This window comes from Carassius auratus, chromosome 15 (genome assembly GCF_003368295.1).
Source record: "Carassius auratus strain Wakin chromosome 15, ASM336829v1, whole genome shotgun sequence".
In the NCBI taxonomy this organism is placed as follows: domain Eukaryota; kingdom Metazoa; phylum Chordata; class Actinopteri; order Cypriniformes; family Cyprinidae; genus Carassius; species Carassius auratus.
Genome location: NC_039257.1, coordinates 12,135,392 through 12,159,858, shown reverse-complemented (window position 1 = coordinate 12,159,858; position 24,467 = coordinate 12,135,392). Strand labels below are relative to the sequence as shown.

The following is a 24,467-nucleotide window of genomic DNA, read 5'->3' as shown; positions in this document are numbered from 1 at the left end:
CACATGCACTTTTTTGCTTATGATGAATAAGAATTTAGGATGCGCACACTGAACAAAACTGAGATTTCAGCAATGACTAATCTGAACACCTCTGATAGGCCATTGTGTTCATAAACTCAATAGAATCGTGTGTGATTGGTTCTAATGTGTGTAATGCTGTAAATGCTGTAAAATCACATTAAAAGAAATATGTAAGCAGCTCTAAATTTAATACAGAAACCACACTTTTCACGTAATTTTCATTTTCAATAGTTTCATGTTTCAATTATTATAGCTTTATTGAAAAACCAAGGTTTTTTTTGGCACAATGGGGGTCTCTTAATGCTTAAGAGAGGTCCAGGACCTTCAATCAACCCCCCAACACTCGATGATGATGAGATAAGATCTCTATGTGGAGTGCAGGCTGTTGTCAGACTCCTTATGCATGCAAATTTTTAAAATCTTTATTTTCCATAATAAGTACAAACAAGTTCATTTAAAAAATAAGAACAAATGAAAAATTGTGAGTGGGCTGCTGCCACTGAGTACACATATAAAAGAATACATACAAATTACAAATGAAATCAAACAATGCCACTAAGAATAACTACTCATACAATATTAAAAATACATTTTGTATTCTGTGTCATTATACTATGAGCTGTAGGACTGAAATGCTTGACCTTATTGACAGTGGAAGGCATGCCATAAATAGTCAGGTTATGGCATAAATAGTCAAGTGAATAGCTGCATTTATGTTAAGTAGCCTAAATCAGTAAAAGTATCACAATGTATTTCTAATACAGGAACGGTACCTTTTACACAAGAAAATTATTCAAGAAATACATAAATTAATAAATATGCTGCGAGTTTAAACCCCCCAATGGTAGACCCAAAGTAACACCCTTGGTTGAAAGAGTACTCGGTCTCCGACTGATCACCTAAAGAAAGAAGGTAATATCAAGACACAAATTAATAGAAGGCTTTGGCCTGGCTCATTGTTACAATTAAACAATTACAGCTCTTTAATATGTACCTCCCCCTTTTTTTTCAAGGGAGCTTAAGTAATTGGACAGTTGACTCAAAAGCTATCTCACAGACAGATGTGGGCTATTTCTTAGTTATTTCTACATCAGTTAACCACGTAAAAGTCTGGAGATGATTTTAAGTGTGCCATTCGCCTTTCCATCATGCAGACAAATAGCTCCCCATGCAGGTAAGACAGACAATTGTCAGGCTGCAAAAACAAAACAAAACAAATCCACCAGAGAGATGGCAGGACCATTCAGAATGGCATGAACATTCAGAATGGCCAAATCAACTGTTTGGTACATGTTTAAGAGAAGACTTCACCAGATAAAATACAGCGGGCTCACCACAAGGTGCAAACAAGGCCAGAATTAGACTTGCGGAAATGACGATGCAACGAGAGGCTGAGGAGCGAGCACCGGCATTTCCCCGGAGGGTGTACCAGGAGCGACGCACGCCAGAGGGCACCCAGCGCACAGTCAGCAGGTCGGCGGTTCCCGGCATACAGGACGAGCTAATGCCAACGGAGCCACCACCCTCTCCTAATCGCGCCTGGCTGATGGCTGTGCCGTCCATTTAAAGCCACCACGAGAGGCCGTCCGTGTACAGCCCTGTTGGACTCTGGAAGTGCTGTTGGACTCTGGAAGTGCGGTAAGCCTGGTCCAGTGCTCCCTGTTTCCCCCACGGATGGGAACCAAAGCCCGCCTCACCATCACCTGCGTCCATGGGGACACCCAGAACGTACCCACCTGGCTGGGGACTCTCTCCACGAGGACCAGCACCTGGCCACTGGAAGTGGGCGTAGTCAGGGACCTGCCCATGCTCGTCCTGTTGGGAAGAGACTGGCCAGGCTTTGACCAACTGCTCACCCAAGTCACCCGGCCTGCCAGCCCTGCCGGGAACCACCAGAAGAGGAAGAACTTCAGCCGAGGTCCCCGACGGCGCCCTGTCCTCCTAGCTTCTGACAGCGCCCGAGATGGTGAGTCCCCCCCCACCAAAGTTCTAACCTTTTCTATGATGTGTTCCAGCAGGTGCGGGGTGGGGGAAATTTTATGAAGGAGCAGCTCGGGGATGATCGGCTGAAGCACTGCTGGAAGCAGGTGAGACTGGTTGAGGGGAAAGAGGTCCAACCACCACCACACCCAACCCCACACTTCGTGATCCAGAATGGCCTGGTGTACTGTGTCGCGCAGCGAAGGGGGGTGGTGGTAAAGCTGTTGGTAGTCCCACGCACGAAGACACAGACAATCGTCGAGCTTGCCCATTCCCATCCTATGGCGGGCCACCTAGGGGGCGCAGAACACCACTCAACGAATCCGAGACAGGTTGCATTGGCCCGGCATGGAGGCGGAGATCACGCAGTTTTGTCAGGCTTGTCCGGACTGCCAACGGACGTCGCCACAAACTCCTCCCCCAGCTCTGCTAATCCCGCTGCCCATCATTGAGTTACCCTTTGAGTGGATAGGAATGGACCTTGTAGGGCCGCTGCCAAAGTCCGCCCAGGGACACGAACACATATTAGTCATCGTGGATTATGCGACCCGATACCCCGAAGCCATTCCACTGCGCAAAGCCACATCCAAGGCCATGGCCCAGGAGCTCTTCCTACTGTGCAGCCGGGTCGGCATACCCCGGGAGATTCTGACCAACCAGGGCACCTCCTTCATGTCCCGGACGATGGCTGACCTCTGCCACCTCCTGAAGGTAAAGCAGCTTCGGACCAACGTGTACCACCCTCAGACTGATGGGCTGGTCGAAAGGTTTAACCAAACATTAAAGCAGATGCTCTGCTGCGTGGCAGCGGACAACCAACGGGATTGGGATCAAATGCTGCCGTACGTCCTCTTCGGCATCCGGGAAAGTCCCCCAGGCCTCCACAGGATTCACACCATTCGAGCTTCTGTTTGGGCGGCAGCCCCGTGGCTTGCTCGAAGTCGCCAAAGAGGCCTGGGAGCAGCAGCCGACCGTCCATCGGACCACGACCGAGCACGTGAGGGAGATGAGGGAAAAGATCGACCTCATCATGCTCCCCGTCTGGGATCACCTGGCGGACGCCCAAGAAGCTCAATGTCGACGATATGACCTGGCGGCCCAACCACGGGAATTCCAGCCAGGTGAATACGTCCTAGTCCTCGTCCCAACAGCAGCGTGTAAATTCCTCACCAAATGGCAAGGCCCATACATCATCGAGGAGAAAGTGGGGCCCGTGACTTACAGAGTACGCCAGCCGGGGCGCTGGAAGGAAAGCCAACTGCACCACATCAATCTCCTAAAGCGCTGGACTCAGGTTGTGGCCCTAGTCGCCTCCTCACCCGTGGTTGTTGACATCAGCCCTCACCTGTCGGCCGCCCAGAAGACGGAGCTCCAACATCTGTTCGGTCAGTTCTCTGATGTGTTCTCCCCACATCCCGGGCAGACCCGCCTACTGCAGCATGACGTACACACACCGCCAGGGACCATTGTACGACAGCGGCCCTACCGAATCCCGGAGGCCCGGCGACACGCAGCCGAAGGGGAACCGGGCTCTCCCCAGCCGCTCCAGCAGCTCATCGACACGGGGCATCGGGTATCCATCGAACTCGGAGACCTCGTTTAGGCGGAGGAAGTCGTTACAGAACCGGAGGGTGCCGTCCGGTTTTGGGACCATGACTATGGGACTGGACCAGGGACTGCGGGAGGGCTCAATGATCCCTAGCTTCAGCATCTCTCGTACCTTCATGTCCACGCTCGATCTCACCAAGGGCTATTAGCAGGTACCGTTAATGGAGACTGCCAAACCGAAGACCGCCTTCTCCACGCCGCAGGCAGGGCTCACCACCAACCCAAGAAATGCCACCTCGCCCTACCTAAAGCAAAATACCTCAGTTTCCAGGTGGGCCGGGGCCTGATCTGTCCGCAACAGGGAAAAGTGTCAACCATTCTCTCGGCCCCGAGGCCCTCCACCAAGAAACAGGTACGGGCCTTTTTGGGGTTGGCTGGTACTACAGGTGTTTTATACCTAACTTCTCCTCCCTAGCGACAGCCCTGACAGACCTCACTAAGAAGGGACAGCCGGAGAAGGTGAAGTGGGGAACCCAGGAAGAAGCAGCGTTCAGGAGGATAAAAGCGGCGCTTCTGAGCCAGTGTTGCGCGCTCCCAAATTTAACTGTCCCTTCTTATTGCAGACGGATGCATCTGACAACGGGTTGGGAGCCGTACTATCCCAAGTACAAGACGGTGAGGAGCACCAGGTGGTATACATCAGCCGAAAGCTGTCCACAACAGAACAACGGTACGCGGCAGTGGAGAAGGCGGCGCTGGCCGTCAAGTGGGCAGTCCTGGAGCTGAAATATTACCTACTGGGACAGAAATTCACCCTCGTCACTGATCACGCACGGTTACAGTCGATGGCCCGGGCTAAGGACACCAATGCCCGGGTGACGTGGTGGTTCCTGGTGCTCCAGGACTTCCACTTTGATGTGCGACATCGAGCTTGAACCGCCAACACCAATGCGGATGGACTCTCCCGCCTGTGGACAGCTTTCGCAGGTCTGTCAGTTACTCTTCCTCCCCCAGCCCCCACCTCCCCCCTCGCCCGAGGAACCAGGACGGCGCTTAGGGGGCGGGGTTGTGAGCCATGTCCCGGGCACCTATCAGCGTCGTCCTGGCAACGAGGGAGATTCACCTGCGCGACCACAGCCGGCTGATCGGTCCCAGCTAAAGCGGATGAGAAGAGGACCATAAAAGCTGTGCCTAAGGGTGACACAGGGAGAGAGGATCTCCAGACGACAGAAACTTATGTTGTGTCTCTTGTCCCTCCAGAAAGCTGCGGATCGACCAGCCCGCCACCCGAGCACAGGACACCAAGTCCCATTGCACTCAGCCGGCCGGCAAACAGGATCACTTGGCACTGAGGGCGAGCACCTGACACTACTGGCAACGTCACGGTTTAAAAGCACCTGTCAATAAATACACCCTCCGAGGCTTCACTTTTGCACTAAACCCTGTCGTGTGATTCTTCAGCCTGTGACAATATATATACTAGAAAATGCAATACATCTATCATGAAAATAGTTGTAACATTTGTTAGTGGTTACTATAACCTTTAATTAGACAATAGTGAGTAATATGATTAGTTAAATGAGGACACCAATAAATAATACGGCATGGCTTTGTGTCAATAACATACAATAAACAAGATAAAATATAAATAATAACAAAAATTTTGTGAATTATACGTTTTGCTATTTATCTAATGAAAACTGCATTAAACTACACACCGTCACCTTTAAATTTTTCTGAATATTAAAATAAAATCTTACTTGTTTGGTAGTAATCATACACTTTGACCACTGCTGGCTTGAGATTTTTCACTGGAAGAACCCGTTTCATTTGCATCTTGTAATTCATAGAAATATGTTTTGGAATCTGCAAGAGGATAAACAAAAAATACATTTATACAGTACCATTCATGGAAATTATGGAATGCATGTTAATTATATAAATGTTATTATTTACTTACCTCTGTTAAATAAACTATGACATGGTCTTCTTTTGTGTCAACCCGCTCCACATACTTCTGAGCAAGGACTTCTGAACTAATTGACGTTGTAAGCTATAGGGAAAATAGAATTACTAATGTGAAAATATGATGATGATGAATAGGTGTTTTTTCAGTTTTTGCAAATTAAAGCTATCATGAAAAAAAAAACAGTAGTAAAAATGTGTAAAAAAAAATGTGTGTCTTCTTAATGCACAATAACTTTATACACCTAAACTTACCGATGATGTGTCAGCTGTGAATCCTGATAAAAGTTTAATATCCACAATGAGCATGTTAGTCATCTCCTGGGGACCATGATATCTTAAAAAGATAAATGTACTGCCCTGATTTAATGCTTATTATGATTTAAATTTTATCCAAGCAATTATAGAATTTTACAACTAAGATTGTCAAAATTTTTAGGCATTAAATAAAGAGGTATCTATATATAATAAAAGAAACAGTAGCTATAAAAAAATCTAAATCTGTTTTTACTTGACATTGAAGTTCAAAAGGAAATTTTGTCCCAGTGTTTTGGAATCTTCCTCAATCTTTGCATCAATGCTCAGTGTTTTAGCTTCAGTAGGAGTGGGAATGTTGTAGAACTGAGTTACCTGAGAATGTCAACATGAAAAGAAAAAACAGCAGCAAAATGTTAAGAAAGAAAAGAGAGCGACTGAGTCAATGAAGCTGAATGCACTACAGACCTGCAGAGACACACAGGCTGAGCCATTCACTTCAATGCTGTATTTGGCTGGGACGTCCTGCAGCTGCTTCTCCTGGTACAGTAACTTATTGTCCTGATTGACATCAAAGTGATGAGAGTCTGCTGCTGACTGTACAGTCACTGTGCTGGAGCCGTCAGCGCTGAACACTTTGGTGGCGTACAAAGACAGAGCCTGAAGAGCCACCACTGTGTCCTGTGGTGGAAAAATTCATTTAACATTGCTTCTGTATATATAAGCATGTGTTTTCTTTTCTTTACTGTGTGGGTTCAGAAGGGTGATGCCTGGGGGGGAAAACAGATGTCTGAGAATGACCTGAGGGGGTCATTGGGCCATATAGTGGGGGGACGATGTCTGAGGATGACCTGAGGGGGTCACCTAAGTCCTAAATGTGTGAGAAACAGCCCATAAAGAGTGTTCCTTGTTATGTGTGGAAATTTACAGCTGCTGAAACTGTGTAACCTTGGAAGAGCAGAGGTATATAAGGTGGAGGACTGCCCTCTTCCTGGGTCGGTTTCACTCTGCAGGAACTCAGTGTTGCTGTATGACTGTCTGACCTTCTTTGCAAAGAATAAAAGCCTTCTTTTTAATTATACATGAGAATGAGTCTGTCTCTTATGCTGATGAGAGTTGATTTAAATTTTGCCACGACAGTCCTGAGAAATAAATGTGTTCAGTAATGTGTCTTTTACCCATTATTCAGCAATCATGTGTTTGATTTGAGTAGTTTGAGTCACCTGTGTGGAGGAGAATCCTCCATAGGCATTCTGCTGCTTAACAAGCCAGCTGACAATCCTGTTAGCAAAGCCCAGATCAGCTGTAGTGAGTGAATCAGCAGAGAGAACAGCTAGCAGCACATATGAGCTGATCTCCACTGCCAGAGAATCAGAGTCATCAGCAGAAGCAGACTGAGACCAGTGGAGACGAGACCCTTTAGGACACATGGGCAAAAGAGACATGGTAACTCAAAAAGAAGAAAAAAAAAAAAAAAAAAAATATATATATATATATATATATATATATATATATATATATATATATACACACACACACACACACACACAGGGAGTGCAGAATTATTAGGCAAGTTGTATTTTTGAGGAATAATTTTATTATTGAACAACAACCATGTTCTCAATGATTTCCAAAAACTCATTAATATCAAAGCTGAATATTTTTGGAAGTAGTTTTTAGTTTGTTTTTAGTTGTAGCTATTTTAGGAGGATATCTGTGTGTGCAGGTGACTATTACTGTGCATAATTATTAGGCAACTTAACAAAAAACAAATATATACCCATTTCAATTATTTATTTTCAGCAGTGAAACCAATATAACATCTCAACATTCACAAATATACATTTCTGACATTCAAAAACAAAACAAAAACAAATCAGTGACCAATATAGCCACCTTTCTTTGCAAGGACACTCAAAAGCCTGCCATCCATGGATTCTGTCAGTGTTATGATCGGTTCACCATCAACATTGCGTGCAGCAGCAACCACAGCCTCCCAATCACTGTTCAGAGAGGTGTACTGTTTTCCCTCCTTGTAAATCTCACATTTCATGATGGACCACAGGTTCTCTATGGGGTTCAGATCAGGTGAACAAGGAGGCCAAGTCATTAGTTTTTCTTCTTTTAGACCCTTTCTTGCCAGCCACGCTGTGGAGTACTTGGACGCGTGTGATGGAGCATTGTCCTGCATGAAAATCATGTTTTTCTTGAAGGATGCAGACTTCTTCCTGTACCACTGCTTGAAGGTGTCTTCCAGAAACTGGCAGTAGGACTGGGAGTTGAGCTTCACTCCATCCTCAACCCGAAAAGGCCCCACAAGCTCATCTTTGATGATAGCAGCCCAAACCAGTACTCCACCTCCACGTTGCTGGCGTCTGAGTCGGACTGGAGCTCTCTGCCCTTTACCGATCCAGCCACGGGCCCATCCATCTGGCCCATCAAGACTCACTCTCATTTCATCAGTCCATAAAACCTTAGAAAAATCAGTCTTGAGATATTTCTTTGCCCAGTCTTGACGTTTCAGCATGTGTGTCTTGTTCAGTGGTGGTCGTTTTTCAGCCTTTCTTACCTTGGCCATGTCTCTGAGTATTGCACACCTTGTGCTTTTGGGCACTCCAGTGATGTTGCAGCTCTGAAATATGGCAAAACTGGTGGCAAGTGGTAGCCCTCTGCAAGATATCTCACTATTTTTGACTTTTCGGAGCCTGTTAAGTCCTTCTTTTGGCCCATTTTTCCAAAGGAAAGGAAGTTGCCTAATAATTATGCACACCTGATATAGGGTGTTGATGTCATTAAACCACACCCCTTCTCATTACTGAGATGCACATCACCTAATATGCTTAATTGGTAGTAGGCTTTCGAGCCTATACAGCTTGGAGTAAGACAACATGCATAAAGAGGATGATGTGGTCAAAATACTCATTTGCCTAATAATTCTGCACACAGTGTACACACGCACACACACAGGTCCTTCTAAAAAAATTAGCATATTGTGATAAAAGTTCATTATTTTCCATAATGTAATGATAAAAATTTTACTTTCATATATTGTAGATTCATTGCACACCAACTGAAATATTTCAGGTCTTTTATTGTTTTAATACTTATGATTTTGGCATACAGCTCATGAAAACTCAAAATTCCTATCTCAAAAAATTTGCATATCATGAAAAGGTTCTCTAAACGAGCTATTAACCTAATCATCTTAATCAACTAATTAACTCTAAACACCTGCAAAAGATTCCTGAGGCTTTTAAAAACTCCCAGCCTGGTTCATTACTCAAAACCGCAATCATAGGTAAGACTGCCGACCTGACTGCTGTCCAGAAGGCCATCATTGACACCCTCAAGAGAGAGGGTAAGACACAGAAAGACATTTCTGAAGCGAATAGGCTGTTCCCAGAGTGCTGTATCAAGGCACCTCAGTCTGTGGGAAGGAAAAACTGTGGCAAAAAACGCTGCACAACGAGAAGAGGTGACCAGACCCTGAGGAAGATTGTGGAGAAGAACCGGTTCCAGACCTTGGGGGACCTGCGGAAGCAGTGGACTGAGTCTGGAGTAGAAACATTCAGAGCCACTGTGCACAGGCGTGTGCAGGAAATGGGCTACAGAAAAGCAGCACTGGACTGTTGCTCAGTGGTCCAAAGTACTTTTTTCGGATGAAAGCAAATTTGGCATGTCATTCGGAAATCAAGGTGCCAGAGTCTGGAGGAAGACTGGGGAGAAGGAAATGGTCTGGGGTGCCATGTCAGCTGCTGGTGTTGGTCCACTGTGTTTTATCAAGGGCAGGGTCAATGCACCTAGCTATCAGGAGATTTTGGAGCACTTCATGCTTCCATCTGCTGAAAAGCTTTATGGAGATGAAGATTTCGTTTTTCAGCACGACCTGGCACCTGCTCACAGTGCCAAAACCACTGGTAAATGGTTTACTGACCATGGTATTACTGAGCTCAATTGGCCTGCCAACTCTCCTGACCTTAACCCCATAAAGGAAGCTGTGGGATATTGTGAAGAGAAAGTTGAGAGACTTAAGACCCAACACTCTGGATGAGCTTAAGGCCACTATCGAAGCATCCTGGGCCTCCATAACACCTCAGCAGTGCCACAGGCTGATTGCCTCCATGCCACGCCGCATTGAAGCAGTCATTTCTGCAAATGGATTCCCGACCAAGTATTGAGTGAACATAATTATTTGAAGGTTGACTTTTTTTGTATTAAAAACACTTTTCTTTTATTGGTCAGATGAAATATGCTAATTTTTTGACATAGGAATTTTGGGTTTTCATGAGCTGTATGCCGAAATCATCAGCATTAAAACAATAAAAGACCTGAAATATTTCAGTTGGTGTGCAATGAATCTAAAATATAAGAAAGTTTAATTTTTATCATTACATTATGGGAAATAATGAACTTTTATCACAATATGCTAATTTTTTGAGAAGGACCTGTATATAAATAAAACAACTATCTTACCTTCTGAAATAGCAACATCTTCCAGTTTCTTGAAAAGCTGCTGTTTAGTGTCTGTGTCTTTAGCCAGACTGAAGGTGTAGGCGAGCAGAGCAGTGGTGTAAGTGTTTTTGACATCCTCAATGACAGACCTCAAGCAGGACAAACCTTTCCTGACGACAGGATCCTGATACAAAAACAGAGAAACAGCAGCTGGGAGCGTAATTTTCTGAGTTTATACTGTGTTTCCTGTAGATGAACTTACTGTTACTGGAGTTTCTAGTTCAAGTAGTGATGCAGTAATGTAGGCTGTTATAGTCACATTATCATTCACTCCACCCTGCAGTTTTATATTAGAGGAACATTAAGTAAAACATTTTTGTTACAGATAGATTGTTTCTGTGATAATGTTTAGTGACCAATAACACACCTTCATTCTGTTGTTGAACAGTCTTCCCTGTTGGATAAAACAGCCGTCTGAATCCCGTCTGCTTATTAACCAATCCATTGCACTCTGAATAATTTGTGGATCAATAAATATGTATTTCTGCGCTTTTCCAAAAGACCTCAGGACAAAGGCAGTCAACCTGGTGTTTTAAAGTTTTAAATTAAATAATATAATTAGTTGTTTGAGTTGATTAAATCTGTACATAAATTATTGAAACTAAATACCACCTATCTACTTAATATTTTAACTTTGTAACTATTTAGGAAAAAGTGAGAGTAAAAAGTTACAAATATTTACCATGTATTCTCATCTCCATGTCCAAATGTGCTGTATCCACCACTAGTATGTCTGTAGTTCAGTTGTCTCTGGTATCCTGTTAAGTTTGATAGTGATTAAATGTTTAGGTTGATTAAGTGTGTCTGACGTCAAAAGTATCAAGACTTATTTTCTTGACCTGACTCATTTCTCTCACCACTCTTAAGGAAGCCGGTGGCTCTCTCTCTGATGGCTGAAGTGAGCTGCTCTGTGTTTTCCAGATACTGCAAAATGTAAATATTGGGAGAAAGAATAGCCATGTTTTGTTCTCCACAGCCGTACGGCATCTTTAGTAATCCGTGAAGATTTGTCAGTGCACGACCCAGTATGTCCCCTTAAAACCAAACACCATTGAAACTGATTACATTTTAAAAAACCCAAACACAAAAATATCATTTCTGCTTGTGTATGTAAATGTTACCAATGACAGAAACAGAGGATCTGGCTGATCCCTTTATCACATCTTTAGGAAGATTCAGATCCACTTCCTCTGAGAGACTGTCGCCTATGAACCAGAGAGACAGAAACACATAAGTGATCAGCAGAGAAACACTATAATGCTAAATATTGTCTGCAGACAAACCCTTTGGACACAGTAACCAGCTGTAGGTCTCGGTCTTCTCAGTTCCTTCAGCCTGCAGCATAAAACAGTAACATCAACACACCATACTGACATAAGCAGCATTAGGATCATGAAGAAATGACGTCTGAGAGCTGTTTGACCTGCGCTGACCTGCACAAGCAGACTTCGTGTGACTGTGTCAATGCGTCCTCTCTCTGGCACGCTCACAATCTCATTGTCACACACAGTCTGGGACGACTCAGCCTCTGCACTGACTGTAATATTCAAGACTCCTACAACACAAGAAATGTACGTGAAGATACAAACATACACAAACACAGAGAAACAATGATTCAGACTGGAAAACTCACCAAGAACAGAAGGAGTGAGAATCCATTTAAAGGTTTTTCTTCCATTAGCACACAGACAGGATGAATACTGTTCATCAGAGGAGGATTTGAGAGTGTAGTCTGAGGAAGGAGCTGGAGTCACTTTAACCTGTCAATCAAACACACATGATTAGTGGCATATTTGATATGATTGGATAAGACTGAGTCTGAAGTCTCACCATGATGCACTTGGACAGATAGTTGAAGACAGTGGCCTTCAGCTCAAAGATCTCCCCACGGATGATGGAGTAAGGCAGAGAGAGCTCCAGGAAGAAGGGCTGGAAAACTGTCAGCTGAGCAGGAGGAGCCAGACCCAGACCTTTGGAGGACAGACAGAAGGCCTCCGTCTCCCAAGAGGTGATGGTGTCAGGAACCGTGACAGGAACCTGAGCTGATCCAGAGTCTCTGTGTTGATATTACAAGAGTATTTGATTGGCCTTTTAAGATGCTGTTTTGCTTTTACAACATTCAGCACAGATATAAAACACTGACTATCTGATTCACAGTAGGTCTCTAGTCTGTCTAATTTTCATCAATCTGAATGAATCTAATGAAAGTTCTGTTTATATGAATCTAAAACAGTCCAATTCACACATTTATTTACATGTGAATTTATATATTCTTAGACTGTAAAAAATGAATCATTGGTCTTGAAATTTTCATTTAAAAAAAAAATAAGGTGATAATTAAAAATAATGTGTGGATTTCATTAAATAAATTGTGATTCAGTGTTGTATAGAAAATGTTAAAGACTTTTTACTTATAAAACCTATTTGTGCACTGTAAGTCGGTTAAGATAAAGCCGTCTGCTAAATGCAATTATGAGAATTAGGTGTCAAAATGAGAATTAGCTCAATTAGGTGATTGTTAGTTCCCAGCATGCTTTGCATATGGCTGGATATGGGGAGTACATCTGGAAATTAAATGCTATTTTATGTTTTTGAGTGAAGGGAAGGATCTATTATTGTTTAATGTTCAGTTATGTTTGACAATTGTAATAGTTTCTGTTACATTGAAGTTTCCATTGCACATGAGTAAAGCTTATGGTTATTATGGATAATACTCCTCTAAGACATCAATCCTTGTTTAATGAGCAGTAGCTTTGCTAGTATTAGTGCAGTACTTTTCCAGTATTTCTCAAGTATTTTCCCGCTTAAGCTGTTTTGCTGTATACAGTATTGTAAATGTATAAAATAACAAAATACAAACAGACCTCACTCAAAATCACAGACTTTTTTTGAGAATAAACTTAAAATGAATGAAAACATTTCCCTAATTGTATTAAATTAATTGTGTCAGAGATTAATTAATTTAGGAGATTTCACATGATTCATTCAGGTAAAATCCATTAAAAAAAAAATCAAGCCTGAAAAAATACTCAAAATATTATGTGTAACATTGTTACCTAGTAATTAGCTCATTAAATTTTTTAAAGTGTAACAAAAACTCATTGGACGTGCAGTGCCAAGAGAAGCATTACAGTTATTGTGGTTTTAGTATGATATTAAATGATGTTGACAGTTGACAATATTGTCACTAACCCAACTGGAGCAAGTTGCCAAATCCATGTTTCAGGAAAGAAAGTACGAACTGTCACTTCAACTGAAGAGTCTCCCTCATTCATATTCAAATCCATTTCAGAATCATATGATATTGAATCATCAACTGAAATAAAGCACAGGTAAAGATGTGACACTTGAATCAGGACATGTAGCAATTTAGTACACAAATACTCTATATCACATTATATACTTTCTGAAAGATCTAAACTGTATTCTGTGTTCACAACATTAAACCCTACAATATGTTATTTTACAATGACACCATTTTCCCTTTTATTGTTTATACTGTAACTATTTATTTCCATTTTTTTGTAATATACATTATACATTTAAATGTAATATAAATTTAAATCTGCTTTTTTAAATCATGGGGCCAATTAATAATTTATACATGAAGTTGAATCAAACAAAAATGTAAATGAAAAAAAGTGTAAAAAAAGAAAGAAAAAAACTAACTGTTTGGATTCTAACTTATCAAATAGTATGAGGGGCCTTCCAAGCCATAATTCATTCTGGCACTCTCACACACTTATATTCTCCTTTCACATACCGCATTTTCCGGACTATAAGTCAAACTTTTTGCATAGTTTGGCTGGTCCTGCGACTTATAGTCAGGTGTGACTTATTTATCAAAATTAATTTGACATGAACCAAGAGAAAACATTACCGTCTACAGCCGCGAGAGGGCGCTCTATGCTGCCAGAGATGCTGCTCAGTGCTCCTGTAGTCTACACTGAGCAGGATAGAGCATCCTCTCGCGGCTGTAGACGATAATGTTTTCTCCTGGTTCTTGGTTATAAATAAATGCGACTTATAGTCCAGTGCAACTTATATATGTTTTTTTCCTCGTAATGACGTTTTTTTGGACTAATGCGACTTATACTGAGGATTGACTTTGGCTATAGTCCAAAAATATGGTACATATATTTTTGCATTGACACACATTCTCCTTTCACATTTATATATTCTTGGATTAACACACATACATTCTCCTTACAAATACATATATTCTTGCATTCACACACATACATTCTCCTTACACATACATATATTTCTACTCTCACACACACATTAATTCTCCTTTCACATACATGCATATGCACACATACGTGTATATAATGTATGTATATGCGAGAGAGAGTATAGTGGAAACAGAGAGAGTATAGTGGAAACAGAAGGAGTATAGTGGAAACGTAAGGCGTTTAGATGAAACGGAATACGTCTAGTTAAAACAGGGTCACTGGGACAGGTCATGATCAGAATGGCTGAGGTAGATGAGGCAACCACAGAAGTATTTCAGCAAGCTATCTGGGTTTAAAAATAAATAAATAAATAAATATTATCATCGTTACATGGCCTCGTCCTTGGAGCAAATTGTGATTGATGACACGGGCTCAGCCTCAGTCGTGTTAGCAGATAGACATATTATAATTAAGCGCCCAAGTGTTTTATTTTTTATTTTTTTAAATAATTTAGGAAATGAATTAAGTGGGAGGTTGCAAGTTAGGGACAGCGATATCTTTATATTAATTCAAATCATAATTATGTAATTAGGGTGAGGTTAATATGGATGTATTTCTGAGGAGAGATTTTCTTTTTCCTCTTAAATACAATACACCTCTTATTTGTTAAATACACATTAAAGGAGTGTTAATTAGCACAGCTCTGCATGCAGCAATAACTCAGTGCTAGATTACTGTTCTACAAGCGCCACCTGCTGTCAGAGATTGAATTGGCATTTTCATCAGAATCAGAAAGAGCTTTATTGCCAAGTGTTTGCACACAGAATAAATTTTGTCAGGAGCTTCCAGTACAGAAAGTACAAACATAGTGCAGAAACACATATAATGTAATAAAACTAATAATAATAAATAGTAATAATAAAATATTCATTCAGCCCATCTGATGTATTTGTTTTGTGCACTTCATGTTGCATATATTTTTGTTTGTTTGTTTTTTCAAGGTTAGTTTGGCCAGTAGTAGAGCAAAATAAACATTTAATAAATGTAAAAAAAGAAAAACGAGAATGAGAATCGGCTCATTTGATTGTAAAATAAATAAAATCCTGATAAGTGCATCCTTAACTGGAATAGTTAGACCTACCTGAAAGACCTGAAAAAGCATGGTTCATTTCAGTTTTATCTTTGAACTATTGTACCTATCGGTGCAAAATGGTTATAATTTATTACAATACAATGTTGCAGTCAACAATGAAAACAATAATTCTAATTTATTGATTCATTGGTGGATTGATTGATTGATTGTGGCAAGTACTGTGAACATTTTGTCAGGGCAAGTAAAGAAATTCAAACCACTGACCGAACCGGACCAGTAGTAAATTTCCTTAGCCTAAAGCCCTGTAAATACCATCAGTGTCTTAACACTTTACACAGATCTGTAGAACACATATGTTACATAACGATATTTTAAAGTTAAAAACTTAAAATATGTACTTGAAAAGAAAACAGGATGACGTTGAATAGCACAACTGTAAAACTGTGAAGAAGAGCTGAGTCTTGCACATGTATTTCCTGGTCTGAGAGTGACTTCCTGCTTAAAAAGGACAGTAATTGATACCAAAAAAGGTAAAAAAAAAAAAAATATGTGAATGTAAAAGGAGAATATTGTGTGTGTGAGAGTAGAAATGTATGTATGTGAAAAGAGAATGCAAGTGTGTGAAAGCAAGAATATATGCATGTGAATGGAGAATGTAAGTGTGTGAGAGTCCCAGAAGGAATTATGGCTTGTATGGCCCCTCATAAAATAGTTTGAAGAAACAGATACACTGTCAAAATAATGAAAAGTATAATAATAAGTAAAATAAGAATATAAAAGCCAGTAAACTAAACTTAAACATGTTATCTTCATACATTTACACTTTTCTCACAGAATAAATGGGCCTTTACATTTTGGGTGGTGCGGCTCTTTCGAGCAGTTCTTTGATGTCACAAATTTTGAAAACTGCTGATTTTACAGATCAGACAACTTTCACCATAATCACAAAACAAATAAAGAGTCATACATATGTGCTTTTGCAGTGAAAAATTGGTTAATAATGGTGAATTCCAGTCATATTAAATTATTGAGAGCAAATGTATGTCTGAATGAACACATACATATATACAGTAACAAATATTACCTGAATAATAATCATAGTCCATATATGTTGGACACAGAGAGACTCGCACAGCCAAATTTGTTGCCATTTTCATACCCACACTCTGTCCAACAATGATGAACCACATGTAACAGAAAAAAATAAATTAAAAATAGTTGTAGCTCTCAGATTAAGGGGAATTTTAAGCACATGCATTGATATATTTATGCATGTAGTTACTCACCTAATCTACTGCAGTTACACATATTAATCTATTTGTTACCTTTAAGGATTCATAGGCTTTGTCAACTTGATGGGGTCCCACAACCAGACACTCCTGCTCATCTTCAACGCTGTAAGGATAATCTGATACTGATTGTACAGGCAGCATATTGAAGATCTGTGATGAGAGCACATCCACAATAAATAACCATCATCTCTAGAGTCTACTAACTGTTGTACACACGTTCACGAGAGAGTGGTGTTCCAGAATATGCTAGTCTCTCTGCTAGTCTAGTTTTAATTATAGCAAAAGAAAAAGAGTAATCTATTTGCCTGTAACAAAATCCTCCATACTTCTATTTCGTGACCGATGTTTTGTTTTGTGCTCTGCTCTGTTCTTCCACATTCTGTGTTTACCTACATCATCCGCTAAAACGCCACTCTTTTTTTGAACAAATGTACAACAGCGGAAGCTAGAGATTACGGTTTATAAAGTTATAAATATGGATATTTTTCTTTTACAAATGTATCGATTCACTTCAGAAGGCCTTTATTATCCTACCAGAGCCATGTGTAGTACTTTTTATGATGAAATGGATGCACTTTATTTTGCGTAAAAATTTTAACCTTTAAACAATAATAGTGGACATAGTAGACACTAGCATCTTAAAGCCTTTACACCTTGTCAGTATCCAGACGTTTTCCTGACTCCAGGATCAGGACGCTCTGATCTACAGCACTGAGGCCGCACAGTGAACCAGGCTGAGCTGAGAGCTGGAGAGTGTTTTTCTCACCAGGAACTGCTCTAGCAGGAGAAAACTGCAGAGAAACCTGTGACGACAACAGTAGGGTGAGTCATTTCAGTATTAAATCAGAATGACCATGACTGTGTAAATGGGCAGATTTTTTTTTCAGGGTGCTTTAAAGAATAATGTATACCTTGTTTTTGAAACACTTTTCAATGTCAAATTTTGTGCTACGAGCAACAACATTTTCACTGGGCAGAACACAGTAGGCCAGAATCTGCACTGCAGGAGCTAGATCTGCACCAACAGACAGTTTGAATGACATTGTGCCACTTGCTGCTCCATTAGAAGACTTGACTTCAACCTTCTCATATCCATGATGAACAATCACTCCTCTGGACAAGACCTGAAACAGACAGATGACACTCCAATGACAAACTGACCAGTGCAGCCAGTTAATACTGTTAACAAACAATGAATTCATCAGTGTATCAGTGTACATTCTGCACATTCTCACCATATAGACAATGTCAGTTTTGAAGTCTTTAGCAGTCTCTCCAATAAAATAATACTTGATGGTCACTGTAAACTCAGCATCACACTTTAATGGTTGCTCAATGTTTTCTATGATCAGTTCACTTAATGATGGGGTGTATGGAGTGGCAGACTGGAAAAGATTAACTGTTTTTCTGTCCGTAAAAAAGGAAGGTGTTTTGTAACCATCATAATGAAACTTTGGATACACACTTGCCTGGAAAAAAAGAAAAAGAATGCGCCAATATTTTCATGTAATCAAAATATTAACTGATCAAACACTTGTTGGATGAGCCATACCATCAGATCAATGTCTTCTTTAGGAAGACTAGATGTATTAAGAGAGAAGCTGACCAGTCCATCACTGTCTGTAGTGAGATTTAGGAGCAGTTTTGAGGACCAGGTTTGGCCCTCCAAAAGATAAACCACTTTGTTTTGTATTGGTGCACCTTTGAAATTTGAGAGTTTGATCTGTTTAAAAATAAAATTTTGAAGGAATGAATGATTCTGTACGTATCAATCAATGCTGTTAAACTGAGACAACATGATTTTAGACTTACCTTTCCTTCTATAACTGATCCATGTTCATATGTTTTGGGCAGGTCAGTAAGTGTGCATTTGCCGATTTCATAAGTGAGAAAAATAGTTTCTGATTTTGTCATGGTAATCTCTGTGAAATACAAATATATGGAGTGTGAAACTTGCATTTGAATGAAATCAGATTTTAAAATTCATTTCAGTAATTAATAGTTCACCTGTCCCTTCTTCTGTGACAGTTGCTTCAACATGAAGAGAATTTTCTAGTTCATCCTCATATGTGGAGTTTAAAAAGGCAGATAGATCTAAGGTATGGATGGCACAGCCTGTCCTTTTCATCTAATGGAAATGAATGAACATAAACACAATACATTAGAGTAATTTAATAATCTGGATTTAGGAAATAAATGCCACATGACACTTTTTGTACTGCACTGACAAACCTCAGTGGTTATATTCACACATATTGGACTGTGTTTATCACCCCAGTAAGAGTAGCGTGGAATATCACGACACACTTTCACCCATGATTTACCAGATAAAGGCTGCCCGTATGTGTATCTGTAAAACATGTACAAGTCAAAGATGGACTTTATGCTTTTAATATGTTTAAGTTAAGATGCTACTTACTTTCCACAAACTTCCACTGCCATTGACTCATCATCTATACTCACTGTCTTCGGTGCCGTCACAGTAACTTCAAACTTAGGCAAAACTACAGAGGATGAAAGTTATAGTTATTATTAAACGCGCAGTATGGAATTTTTGTCCACCAGGGGTCACTCAATCAAAATAATAACATAAGACGTACTTTGATGACGTCGGGAAAGAGCGTAAGGCTCATGGGAGTTGTTGTTCATTGGAACACGCGCTCTGTCGCTCCCTATCATTCTTCACTCATTCTAACTTAGTATTTTGACAATCACGTCTTTTCGAAAGGAGAGATATAGACGGTTTCAACGGCAACAACATAAACAAACGTTACTGCGCATGAGTGTTTTTTTGGACCTAACTTAACTTCCGGTAGACTTCCAAATAGAATCAATAACAACAGCCAAGTCCCTCTAGAGTAGATATTTTTTGATAACAAACAAAATGTTTGCTGCGTGGATCAGGCGGACTTAATGAAAATGCAATTCATTATTTGCCAGCTGGAGATGTTTTAAAGCATAGACATAAAGCGTGAGAAATAGAGGTTTCCCCAGTAACAGCTGTAAACGAAGCAGAGTTGGTACGCTCACACGCTGCTATCAGGCATATAACATGCAAGTCTTCCTTCAGAAATACAGCGATATAAAAACACCTGTGCCTCGCTTTGATATTTAAACATATAAATGTAAGGAATTATTATTATTAAACGTGCAGTACTTAACGTTACTCAATGAAGCCTTTTCGAAAAAAAATCAGTTTTAAAATTGTGGTGAGTCTCCAAAAATAAATAAATGTATGGGAAACACATCCCACAGCACAACCACCTGAGCCCAACTTCAGTCTACTCATCACCTTGCCTTTAACTGCGTTTGTAGAAGGCACCGCAGCCAGACCGATATACACAACACAGGCCAGAGGTTAACTTAGGTCCAGGCGCGTGCGCCCGATGAAACCGTCTATATGAATTATGAGACCCCTATCAAATCAATATTCCATCTAGCTAGTAATAATATATGTTAAAAAACACGGCCGCCTTTCGTTAATAATTATAATTACGTTATACTATGATATCAAACAAGTTAGAGAACTGCATTTGAAGCTACTTTATTCAGCTTGATATACAACAAATGTAGATTTACATGAGAGCTAGTCCGTCTGCGTTTTACACAAGACATCATCGTTTCACAAAATATACGGATAGATACAGTTAGCTGAATGGATGCATACCTGTTTATCAGAATGCAAGTGAGTTCGGCATCTCTCTGTAGTTTTAGCTTGTCACGAAGCTCTCTCTATCTTGGAAATGCAACTCCAATATTTACCCGTGTCTTGTTGCTTCTCTTGTCCCAAATCCATCTCAGGTCATTTATTTCACCCGTGCGTTTGCGCTTCACAGAACGTGCAGGCAAAGCATAATCATGATCCATAACTAAGTTATTGATTGAGGTTTAAATACGAATATAAATAAAAAATATAATAGTCTCAATCAAGGCTACTATTTTTTCTTCTTCGTCTCGTCTTTGTTTCTGTTCACCTTTGTATTTGGCGGTTCCGCAGGAAATTAGATAAACTAGAGGGGTCAAAGTTTATATGACGCCATAGACGGGCGACAAAACGGAAATAAAGAAACGTGCCGTGTCTTCTTATTAAACTATAATTTTCTCCGGATATGAAAGTTCGTGGAAAATGTCGGGATGATGCAAGTACACAACTAAAAAATATATATAACATAGATATAGTGATTTCTGCTATTTTTAAGGCATAAAAATTACATATTGCGCCTTTAATTGCATTATGATTTTTTTTTCTGAAACTTGTCCCATGCCAATAATGCAAATAATTTGTTATGACTTACCATATTTTTTCACCTCAAAATCATGTGATATCATCCTGTCACCAATGTAAGCCTTCAGTTTGTATATGCCTTGACAGCCTTCCAGGTTTAATTCATAAGAACGCTGCAAAATCCACCTTGTTGAAGAAACATTTGTCCATTGACCAATTCTGTTACCTTTACTGTCCTATTTAATACCAAACACAAAGTGAAGTTAATAACAGCCAACTACACATATTCTGCCCCAAAAATAAGAAATTAATAATTACCAGGGTTGGCAGGTTTTCACAATAAAACTAAAATTATTATTATTATTATTATTTTTTGCGGGGTTAAATTCACATGCCAGAGGAACCCAGCCCAAAAAAATTTAATTTAATGTCAGGTATTGGTGTCACTTAAACCCGCAAAAAAGAAAAGCAACCCACAACAGTGTTAAAATACCTGGCAACATTGATAATTACGGAAAACACAATAACTGCAAAAATAGAATTCAGTGTTGTGCTTGTCATGAATACAGAATGAGGTTTTGTGTTCTTACCTCAAGTATCACTGTACTATACTGTAAGAAAAGCAAAGTGTAATTAAATAATTGGTAAAACTTATATGACTAAAAGCCAACATGTTTGTGTGTTGAACATATTTAAAAATAAAGAAGAGATAAATAAATCACAACCTGCTGATCAAGCGGTGAAAAGTTTTTATCCATGGTAACAACTCTAAAATTCACTGTGAAAACAAAAATGTGTTAAACATAATTATAATGTTTTTATTGTGATAACCAATATTTCAGATCTAATGGCCTGCTAATCCTGATTGCACCAGCCAGTTTTTCCTGAATAGAGTCTTGGTTTATCTTGTTTAAAATGTTTCGATGCTCAAGATTCACTCAAGATTATATTCATTATCTTACGTTTCACACTGTGCAAGTCCTGAGTTTAATGTTCTATTTGCATATTTGTGGAGTCAGTGTCATTGACTGCAAGAATACACTAGCATGACGACCTGTTTACACAACGGCTCCCGTTCTGCACATCCTCGTTTTATTGCAGACTGTACTATCAGGTTTTTCCTGGATGGACGTTTATGGTGACTAAAAAGATAAGAATAAAGCACATTCTTCCTGCGTGTTTTCCATCAACATTTAACATTTTTCATTCAAAAGCTGAAATGACTGTTTATGCTGAAATGTTTATACAATGCACGGTGTATCTGTGACTGCCCGAAGCTCGTAAATAAAGAGGCACGTGATTGGGCACGTTTTACACTGTACACATTTGACACTTTGTCAACATCAGCATTCACCTCTTTTAAAACTTTGAACAATTCACAGCTCACCTGTCTGTCCTGGAATATAGATGGGTTTATCAGTCTGGATAAAGGTCAGAGGATGGTAAGGTCTGAACATGACTTTTCTCTCTTCAGACATCTTTAAAGACTCTCCTTGAAGTTCTACCTTCATTTTCTGAACAGATTCTGCTTCTATCAAAGGAGCCTGATGAGAAATATTATCATGTATTCACAACCTCTGCAAACAGACCATCTCAAAAAACTACATGATGAAACAAATATTTATTTATTGTAATGTGCTGATGGCAGACCTTGAAGTTAAAGCAGCGGTGAAACTCTTCCTCAGCTTTCTCCTGCAGCAGTAAAATGCTCTGATCACCATCAACCAGATAAATGTTCATGACAAGGCTTTCATTGGGCTTGAGAAGACTTGCACACAGTCTGGCCTCAGATCCTGACTCGATCACTGCAGGAAACGTCACCATGAAAGATCTGTAAAGATATCATAAGCATTCAATCATTTTGAGTAGTACGTTTTCTTTTTTTTTTATTCTTATATGGATTTTATTGCAAAACATCAAAGTTAATGTGTTGATTTAGTTTCCCATTTTTTAAATGAGAAAAAGCGTCAAGATGATTTTTTTTTTATTTTTTTTATAGAAGCACTACTTACGGCCCTGACATTTGTCCATTGACACAGACAAGGAGGAGAGAGGACAGAAGGAGCTGTTTCCAACAGGGGCTAATGTTCAGATCCATGATGACGAGTGATATCCAGGTCTTGACATAAACTGAGCCGTCTCTTATAAAAGGAGTCGCATGCTAAAAGTGGACCATCAAAAATATTTATATTGATCATTTGATTAATGATTCAACCATGCATGTAGGCAATAACGTTTGAAAACCTGTGCAATATAAGCACTACTAAAACCTGAAAAATACATCTGTGCTACAGTAAATATTAAAATGATTATTTATGCAGCTAAATATAAATGACACATTATGTTATAAATATAGATATTTAGAAACATTTAACAGTGAAACAATTTCAAGTTATACAATGAATTTATGCTGCCGTTATATAAGAAAATGTATATTTATTTCTATATTTTATTTTAGATTGTTTTTCAATGGAAACATATACACATCATCATCATCTGAACAAACTACACACACACGCACACACACACACACACACACACACACACAAAATACTCCTAGGGCACTTACCAGAGTCAACAAACAATACTGAAATCAAGGGTCAAGAATCCCCTACACCCACTCAGAGTAAATGTTTCTTCATATCTGCAAATCCTTTGACCTCTTCTTATATAGCTTCTGAAACCTCAGAAGCTCGTTATTTTTATTTATTTTTTAAATCTGATAATACTCAAGATTAGGGCTGCAACAAAATATTATGTTGATAATCGATTAATCTAATGATTATGATTAATAGACTAATCGTTGATTATTTCACTGATTAATCAGTAGAATTTGATTATTTAGCTTTTGCAATTAGTTAAAATATTGAGTTATACATACTGCAACAAAGAAATGAAGGTAATTAGCTTTTGAAAATAATATTATGTAATTACAATTATTATTAGGGGTGGTTAATCTGTATGATTTCCCTATTCGATTCGATTACGATTATTGAAGTCCCGATTCGATTACAGTCGATTTTCGATTATTAACGATTCTCGATTAACGATTATTGATTTTCCATTTCACAACAGTAGGCTAAGTAGTAAACAAACTGTGTAAATCATTACTAATAAATGGTAGAAACAAACCGAATGCATGTAGTGGTTGGGATTTTCAGTTTACTACATGCAGCAGGCACTCTGATTCCATGTATGGGGCACATATATATTATTCATATGACACACAAACACAAGTAGACAAGACCTTTTTAGTTCAAAATCTATGCCCCGTGTCACATCGCCTCTGCTTCTGCTATGAGCAGCGCGGACAGATCTGCCTCGCGCACACGCCGAGTGTGCACGGCTCGGACTACTCTCCACCTTACCCAGACAGCACACATACGTTGTGCCGATGTCGA

General features: G+C 39.8%; 1 protein-coding gene across 3 annotated transcripts in view; it reads right to left on the bottom strand.

Moving 5' to 3' along the window:
• Positions 1 to 252: 252 nt before the first annotated feature.
• LOC113115109 (alpha-2-macroglobulin-like) overlaps positions 253 to 24,467 on the bottom strand; it is a 41,897-nt gene continuing 17,682 nt past the window's right edge. For 2 of the 3 annotated variants that reach the window (XM_026282400.1, XM_026282399.1), the window contains exons 2-35: positions 23,079 to 23,227; positions 22,717 to 22,897; positions 22,454 to 22,610; positions 21,792 to 21,844; positions 21,657 to 21,677; positions 21,137 to 21,302; positions 19,261 to 19,345; positions 19,074 to 19,191; positions 18,849 to 18,969; positions 18,654 to 18,763; positions 18,394 to 18,564; positions 18,077 to 18,310; positions 17,753 to 17,965; positions 17,495 to 17,644; positions 16,875 to 16,991; positions 16,634 to 16,715; positions 13,474 to 13,597; positions 12,112 to 12,337; positions 11,915 to 12,041; positions 11,715 to 11,836; positions 11,565 to 11,616; positions 11,403 to 11,486; positions 11,139 to 11,315; positions 10,964 to 11,039; positions 10,649 to 10,805; positions 10,484 to 10,558; positions 10,243 to 10,405; positions 6,993 to 7,186; positions 6,238 to 6,450; positions 6,026 to 6,144; positions 5,770 to 5,851; positions 5,510 to 5,602; positions 5,310 to 5,415; positions 253 to 920 (exon numbers count right to left, since the gene is read on the bottom strand). In XM_026282400.1, coding sequence (XP_026138185.1) covers positions 811 to 920; positions 5,310 to 5,415; positions 5,510 to 5,602; positions 5,770 to 5,851; positions 6,026 to 6,144; positions 6,238 to 6,450; positions 6,993 to 7,186; positions 10,243 to 10,405; positions 10,484 to 10,558; positions 10,649 to 10,805; positions 10,964 to 11,039; positions 11,139 to 11,315; positions 11,403 to 11,486; positions 11,565 to 11,616; positions 11,715 to 11,836; positions 11,915 to 12,041; positions 12,112 to 12,337; positions 13,474 to 13,597; positions 16,634 to 16,715; positions 16,875 to 16,991; positions 17,495 to 17,644; positions 17,753 to 17,965; positions 18,077 to 18,310; positions 18,394 to 18,564; positions 18,654 to 18,763; positions 18,849 to 18,969; positions 19,074 to 19,191; positions 19,261 to 19,345; positions 21,137 to 21,302; positions 21,657 to 21,677; positions 21,792 to 21,844; positions 22,454 to 22,610; positions 22,717 to 22,897; positions 23,079 to 23,164 — 4,365 coding nt within the window. In that variant the 5' untranslated portion in view covers positions 23,165 to 23,227 and the 3' untranslated portion in view covers positions 253 to 810. Of the gene's footprint in view, positions 921 to 5,309; positions 5,416 to 5,509; positions 5,603 to 5,769; positions 5,852 to 6,025; positions 6,145 to 6,237; positions 6,451 to 6,992; positions 7,187 to 10,242; positions 10,406 to 10,483; positions 10,559 to 10,648; positions 10,806 to 10,963; positions 11,040 to 11,138; positions 11,316 to 11,402; positions 11,487 to 11,564; positions 11,617 to 11,714; positions 11,837 to 11,914; positions 12,042 to 12,111; positions 12,338 to 13,473; positions 13,598 to 16,633; positions 16,716 to 16,874; positions 16,992 to 17,494; positions 17,645 to 17,752; positions 17,966 to 18,076; positions 18,311 to 18,393; positions 18,565 to 18,653; positions 18,764 to 18,848; positions 18,970 to 19,073; positions 19,192 to 19,260; positions 19,346 to 21,136; positions 21,303 to 21,656; positions 21,678 to 21,791; positions 21,845 to 22,453; positions 22,611 to 22,716; positions 22,898 to 23,078; positions 23,228 to 23,635; positions 24,082 to 24,467 lie in introns of those variants that run through there. The other variant, XM_026282401.1, reaches the window with a different exon arrangement.